This window comes from Pecten maximus, chromosome 5 (assembly GCF_902652985.1).
Source record: "Pecten maximus chromosome 5, xPecMax1.1, whole genome shotgun sequence".
Taxonomy (NCBI): Eukaryota; Metazoa; Mollusca; class Bivalvia; order Pectinida; family Pectinidae; genus Pecten; species Pecten maximus.
Window position 1 is genome coordinate 16,459,179 of NC_047019.1, and position 7,795 is coordinate 16,466,973.

At 36.2% G+C, this 7,795-nt stretch overlaps 1 protein-coding gene across 3 annotated transcripts in view; it reads right to left on the minus strand.

The window, feature by feature from the left end:
* Nucleotides 1-7,795, minus strand: part of LOC117327320 — a 120,453-nt gene extending 112,658 nt beyond the window's left edge. Inside the window, exons 1-6 of one of the 3 annotated variants that reach the window (XM_033884247.1) lie at nt 7,708-7,795; nt 6,530-6,786; nt 5,110-5,748; nt 4,296-4,676; nt 3,681-3,833; nt 2,243-2,299 (exon numbers count right to left, since the gene is read on the minus strand). In XM_033884247.1, the coding sequence (XP_033740138.1) occupies nt 2,243-2,299; nt 3,681-3,833; nt 4,296-4,676; nt 5,110-5,748; nt 6,530-6,782 (1,483 nt within the window). In that variant the 5' untranslated portion in view covers nt 6,783-6,786; nt 7,708-7,795. Of the gene's footprint in view, nt 1-2,242; nt 2,300-3,680; nt 3,834-4,295; nt 4,677-5,109; nt 5,749-6,529; nt 6,787-7,313; nt 7,398-7,493; nt 7,576-7,707 lie in introns of those variants that run through there. The other 2 variants (XM_033884249.1, XM_033884248.1) reach the window with 2 other exon arrangements.

Consider the following 7,795-nt stretch of genomic DNA (forward strand, 5'->3'; position numbering starts at 1 on the left):
TGACTAAACACTACAAGAGGAATAACACAGGATCTCTACTGATGACTAAACACTACAAGAGGAATAACACAGGATCTCTACTGATGACTAAACACTACAAGAGGAATAACACAGGATCTCTACTGATGACTAAACTCTACAAGAGGAATAATACAGGATCTCTACTGATGACTAAACACTACAAGAGGAATAACACAGGATCTCTACTGATGACTAAACACTACAAGAGGAATAATAACACAGGATCTCTACTGATGACTAAACACTACAAGAGGAATAATAACACAGGATCTCTACTGATGACTAAACACTACAAGAGGAATAACACAGGATCTCTACTGATGACTAAACACTACAAGAGGAATAATACACAGGATCTCTACTGATGACTAAACACTACAAGAGGAATAATATCACAGGATCTCTACTGATGACTAAACACTACAAGAGGAATAACACAGGATCTCTACTGATGACTAAACACTACAAGAGGAATAATAACACAGGATCTCTACTGATGACTAAACACTACAAGAGGAATAACACAGGATCTCTACTGATGACTAAACACTACAAGAGGAATAATAACACAGGATCTCTACTGATGACTAAACACTACAAGAGGAATAACACAGGATCTCTACTGATGACTAAACACTACAAGAGGAATAATAACACAGGATCTCTACTGATGACTAAACACTACAAGAGGAATAACACAGGATCTCTACTGATGACTAAACACTACAAGAGGAATAACACAGGATCTCTACTGATGACTAAACACTACAAGAGGAATAATAACACAGGATCTCTACTGATGACTAAACACTACAAGAGGAATAACAACACAGGATCTCTACTGATGACTAAACACTACAAGAGGAATAACAACACAGTATCTCTACTGATGACTAAACACTACAAGAGGAATAATAACACAGGATCTCTACTGATGACTAAACACTACAAGAGGAATAATAACACAGGATCTCTACTGATGACTAAACACTACAAGAGGAATAATATCACAGGATCTCTACTGATGACTAAACACTACAAGAGGAATAATACAGTATCTCTACTGATGACTAAACACTACAAGAGGAATAACAACACCGGATCTCTACTGATGACTAAACTCTACAAGAGGAATAATAACACAGGATCTCTACTGATGACTAAACACTACAAGAGGAATAATAACACAGGATCTCTACTGATGACTAAACACTACAAGAGGAATAATACAGGATCTCTACTGATGACTAAACACTACAAGAGGAATAACACAGGATCTCTACTGATGACTAAACACTACAAGAGGAATAATAACACAGTATATCTACTGATGACTAAACACTACAAGAGGAATAACACAGGATCTCTACTGATGACTAAACACTACAAGAGGAATAACACAGGATCTCTACTGATGACTAAACACTACAAGAGGAATAATAACACAGTATCTCTACTGATGACTAAACACTACAAGAGGAATAATACAGAATTTTTATTGATGACTAAACTATCAACAGCCAGTAATTCCCAAAGCCAGATTTTTTATGGCCTAGTTTTTATGTTTCAGCCTGTCTAGCCAGCTGACATCGCAGCTTATAATTACATGATATAGTCAATAGGCCCATACTGTTAAATTAACTTTACTGACTACCTTTAATGATCTTCCCCCAACATAATGTCAAAATACAATGAACAAACAAAATTACAGTTTTAGATCAATTTGATTAGAACTCATATGATACCAAGCTTCCATGTGATCTTGTTGCCTATATATCCTGCTAACAAGCATCCCTATTCCAATAATCACAATACATATTGGTCATTAGTGTCTATAAGCTCCATTAACAGTATCTACCTGATGAAGGTCAATGGTCAAAATTAAAAGTTACAATTTGCTACTTAAGAATCTACAGTTTGTCATACGCCATCTTCCAAAGATGTACCCACATACAAACCTTGTAGGATGATAGAGTTTAGAACAGATGCATACTTACAGATATTAAGATCACTATATATCCCACTTTTTTCAAAGCAGATGATTCTCTATGTTTACATATGCTGACAGAATCTAATAATTTGTGAAAAAAATGAAACTCGTGTAAGAGTCGTGTTGTTAGAGTTTAATTTAGATTTAAAAAAACATTTTTAATATGAAACCAGAATCAGTACTTTTTAATCTAAAGTATGTAAATATTGAAAAAAGTCCTAGTCCACAAACCATGCAGTGATGAAGCCTGCTTCCTTACTCGTCCACTCCGTCTTACCCCATCAGGATCTGGGGAAAAAAAAAGGTCAAATATATTGTCTTGCCATCAGAGCTAGAGACTAACTATTAAAGTCAAAATTAAACATGAAGAACATTATATTTAGTGTTGACGATTTCACTGTAACATATTACAAACAGGCTACACAATGCCTATTATTCGACAGAGTAGCCATACATATTAATTATCTTTATAACGTCAACGTAAATAACAAACTCGCATTCTGTACCATGTTTTTTATAGTTTACAACTTGAACATATACCTGTTTTTAGAAAAATAGCTATCACAGGATGTGAAGTACATAACAATTTTAAAACTTTGCTTTTAACAGTTGGTGTTGTGATCCTAATTTTTTTCAATTCCTTCATATACTTTTAGATATTGGCATTTCAGCATAGTACAGTAGGAATGTAAGTCATATGTACATATAAACCCAAAATGTAAAATTCTACTGCAGGTACCCTGATGTATAGCTGAAATCAGACTCTTTTCCCCTAGCTTTCAAAAGGTGTATTATTTTCCACAAATGTATAGGAAAAGCATTAATATCTAGATGAAAATATGTAAAAATCTATCAGTATATATATATAAATATATAATTTAAAGCATTTTCTGTGGCATATGAAGTAATGCATAATAATGCAACTGGCATTTTGAAGCAGAAAAAAAAATATGTGAACAGATATATCCTTATATCACAAACAGCTGTGGATTCTTTGTGTAAAATTTCTGTGTCCAGTGACTACACTCTCTGTGTATCAATATAGTGGTATACCAGTATTGTCTAGTTCGTATCAATATAGTGTTATACCAGTATTGCCTAGTTTGTATCAATATAGTGTCATACCAGTATTGCCTAGTTCGTATCAATATAGTGTTATACCAGTATTGCCTAGTTTGTATCAATATAGTGTCATACCAGTATTGCCTAGTTCGTATCAATATAGTGTCATACCAGTATTGCCTAGTTCGTATCTATATATAGTGTCATACCAGTATTGCCTAGTTCTTATCAATATACTGTCATACCAGTATTGCCTAGTTCGTATCAATATAGTGTCATACCAGTATTGCCTAGTTCGTATCAACAGAGTGTCATACCAGTATTGCCTAGTTCGTATCAACAGTGTCATACCAGTATTGCCTAGTTCGTATCAATATAGTGTCATACCAGTATTGCCTAGTTCTTATCAATATAGTGTTATACCAGTATTGCCTAGTTCGTATCAATAGAATGTCATACCAGTATTGCCTAGTTCGTATCTATATATAGTGTTATACCAGTATTGCCTAGTTCTTATCAATAGAATGTCATACCAGTATTGCCTAGTTCGTATCTATATATAGTGTTATACCAGTATTGCCTAGTTTGTATCAATATAATGTCATACCAGTATTGCCTAGTTCTAGCAGGCCTTCTGCGGCACTGTTCTGGTCCTTGTCCTGTGGGGGCATGGCTTTGATTTGGGCTAATGTACCCTTGGGTGAATCAGATGGTGTGTCTGGCTTTTGTTCTTTACGGGGACGTCCTCGCTTTTTCTTTCCTACAAATAAATGTAGATCCTGTGTATAAAATACTAAGAAATCATAAAACAAAAATATATAAAACATACCAATTTTTTTATGTACAAGATTATTATAAACTATAGAACAAGAGAAAAAGATTTATTAATCTTTCCTAATGCTATTTGTCAGTTACAACATCATGTACATATACTTGCTTTAAATTTGGGCATCAGTTGTAGTTCATATAACTACAATTGCTCTGAAGATTTTCACCTGACAGACAAAGAGTAAGGGTCTATTTATTTCAAAAGGTACCTGGAAACTATATATCAACATACTGTATTACAGACAACAAAAGTATGGTCCAGGGGACATAACTCCTTAATATTTTTTACCTTTTTTTTGACAACTTTTCATAAAGGTCAAGATAACAAGTGACCCACTTGTTACTTTGACCCACTTGTTACTTTGATACAAACGTTGTAAATACAATAACATACCAGGAGGTGGCAGCACTGGGTAGGCACACAGCTCCCCGGTGGTAGGGTTAGCCATCAAAATACATTTCTTTCCATTTATCACTACTTCAGTACTGTCTGTCACAGCAATCGGCTTGGATAGATCAAGTTGTTTACCTTCTTCTTTTGATACTGGTGTAATGTTAGTCTGTGTGGTTTCACTGGGCGTATTACCAGATTGGGTTGGTTCTACATAGATATTGACGTGAGTGTTCTCTGTGACCGCGTTGACCTCTGGGTTCTGAGTAATCTCTGACCCCTCTGCTACCACTGACATCTGGATAGATTGTGTTCCTTGTGATTCTGAAGAGTCTTGGTTAATTTCATTACTATCACCTTCTTTTTCCACATTTTCAAGAACAACTGCAATCAGAGAATGGCGACACTGATCCAATTCTGTTTTGTAAATTACTGAATTCTAGATGAATTAAAGTAAAAGCTCATACTGTGTCTGCCATTATTGGAGACAAAATAAAATTCTAAAATGCCCATACATCATCATACATATCTATAAACTATTTATTTCACAACAATTGCAAAACGTGTTTTATCAACTTGCAACTCATCACTCTTGTAAACCTGGATGGAAACAGGCAAATCTTACTGTGGTAGGAAACCGGAGTACCAGAGTTTTCATCTACATTACATATCTATGGATAGTTTTAATACCAGAATTATTGCTACAGGTGACCTTTGTAAATAGGGTTTTAGCCTAAAGGACAGATTCAAAATTTTAATTGATATTATGTCTCTAACTTTCATGTGAGATCAAGTATGTTTGTTTATGAATATGTACCTTGTGGTTGTCGCAGCAAAGAAATCTGGCCAGGTAGCTTATCTGTCTCAGACTGTCGTGCTGATTTAGGCTGCAGAATCTGTGCTGTGGTCACAATTCCAGATGACTGTTGGTCATCGGCCTCTGTGACAAGCGTTGATGACTCTAATAAGTTTGCCTCTGACTGCATAATTTGTGCCTGTGTGACGATCGATGATGGTTGTAATAGGGTCACATCTGAGTGAAGCACTTGCGACTGTGTTACCATCGCAGACGACTCTAATAAGCTGGCCTCTGATTGTAATGCTTGTACTTGTGTGACCATTGTTGATGCCTGTAATAGGTTTGCCTCTGACTGCAATACTTGGATCTGAGTGTCAATTGAGGGTGACTGTAAAAGGTTTGGCTCCGACTGTAGAATTTGGGTCTGTGTAACTATGGATGTAGGGTGTAATATTTGAGTCGTGACAGGCTGTTCCTCATTGGGGTTATACACCTGGAAGACCTGTTCCCCACCTTCATTCTGTGACTGTTGGATGTTTATCAACTGAATGGTGCCGTTCTGTTGTTCCAAATCAGTTCCATTCCCGATCGCTTGTACCTGTATTGCTTCATCTCCTCCAGTCAGCTCCCCGGAAACGGACGCCTCTGTTCCATATCCTAGGGGAAAAAAGTAGAATTGCACAATTTTGTTTTCTTTCTAATGAAAATATTTCAAGAAAAAATTCTTTCTACAGACAAAAAGTGCAAGATTAATAGTCTTCCACCCTCTTTAGTTCTGTACTTGAAAAAAAAGTGTCTTATTACTGAGTGCTTAGTGTTTGAGTATATGCAATGACATGACCTCATGCATGTTTATGATCAACGCACATTTTGCACTGTTAAATATATATGAGCTCAGGGAATGCCAACTTATTGTTATTTATGTATACTGTTTTATTGGTGTTTTATGTGTGTTTAATTTCAGTATAAATTCATTTTAAACAACTTCTGCTGTATACTGACCTACTTCATCTAGGTTTTCAGAGTTCTGCATCAGAAAACAGTATAAAAGATGGGTGAACGGCATTTGAAGTAAGACCATTAAAAATGTACATGTGAAGATAGGAAAGCAGTTAATAACGTGGAGATAGCTATAGGAAAGCAGTTTTAAAAGTGCCATTGGTCGTACAGTTCACGATGGAAGAAGTCAGTTTATTCCAGTCAGAGATATATGGTTCAATGGGTAGAAGCTTAAAGGATTGTTGTAGACCTACAAGAGTAAAGGTGACAAATTGTGGTCTGGCCTATATAGTATTTAGGGGTTTAAGAGTATATTCTGCTGGACTGAAACAAGGTTGTGTGTAATTTTGTAGAGCATGGAGTCGAGAGGCGTGCATCTTTAGGTCTAGCCTGAAGACTGTGCCAGCCAAGATCTGACGATAAACATGTTTATACTTACCAGTAATGTCATCACCAGATTGTATGACAGTTATACCGACAGCATCCATAGCCCCTCCCTCGGATACAAGCGTGCCATCGGTGGAGATCTGCGCCCCATCCTGGGTGAGGATATGGTAGGTACCTGGGGGAATGTGTACGGTACCCGATCCATCCATGGGGATGCCCTGTTCCTGTAGAATAATCTGAGCAGCATCCTCGAGGCTGATAGTGATTGTTTCTGTGTTTTCTAAGTCCTGGATTACACCTTCCATTCATCTAAAAATATAAAGTAAAAAAACTTCATCATTGTGTTCAAACTAATAGGAAAGAAAATTACCAGCCAATGTCATATTTATCTGAAAATAACAACATGTGCGATTAAAATTGAGAAAGTGTAGTATTAATGTAGGCCTTTTAGAGTGCCTTCGGGTATTTTCTCAGTTTTTTTCCCAATCAGTTTGGAAAAGTTTTTAGCTAAGGGAAACAGCATGTTTTCGGCTTTACATTAAGCCATAAATGGACCACATGTCCTAGCCTCGTCTTTCAATACACCCAATATGTATTGACAGAGGAGGCTGGGACCTGTGAATTTTCAGTTATATCTAGATCTACTAGCTAGTGTCCCCATCACCGTAGTAAAGGGCCGATAGTAAACTAAAAGTAAACACTAAAAGTAAACTAAAAGTTCCATCTCATTCAGGTTTTTGTTTATGTCTAGTTCAGTCTGAAGTCATTAACGGAATTACTTAAGTCAACAATTTATCGGTGGAATACATGAAAAAATGTATGGGAGTCAACTTAACGATAGCGACGCAATTGTTGAAAATCTACAGAAGAGCTTGCTGTCAGACATAAAATTCTGAGATTTCGAAAATGGCGCCTTCGTCTATTAAGACCGCGGCAACGCAATAACAATGGATGGTATATTCCCAAGGATTAAAAACATGTTTATAGTACAAAAAGTATATTAATCAATAACCTACATTATTAAGAGTAGTTTAACTATAGCAAAGGAGCAGATAACATCAAACACTGATGAAATCTAAGCGATTTGTGGAATAAATTATGCAAATGAGAAAGCACGGGGCAGTATTCGGGCAGAATGCGAGGGTCGTACATATTTCCGTCCAGGTTTCAAATTATTCTTCTCACAAAAATTGACAAAATAAATAGCCAAAATATGATATTCAAACTTACGAAGTTATATATTGGCTATCCTCTTCTGAATTTCTCAAGTTGTTGAGAGTGCCCGAGTCTACAATCTCATGGCGTATATTCTATCCCA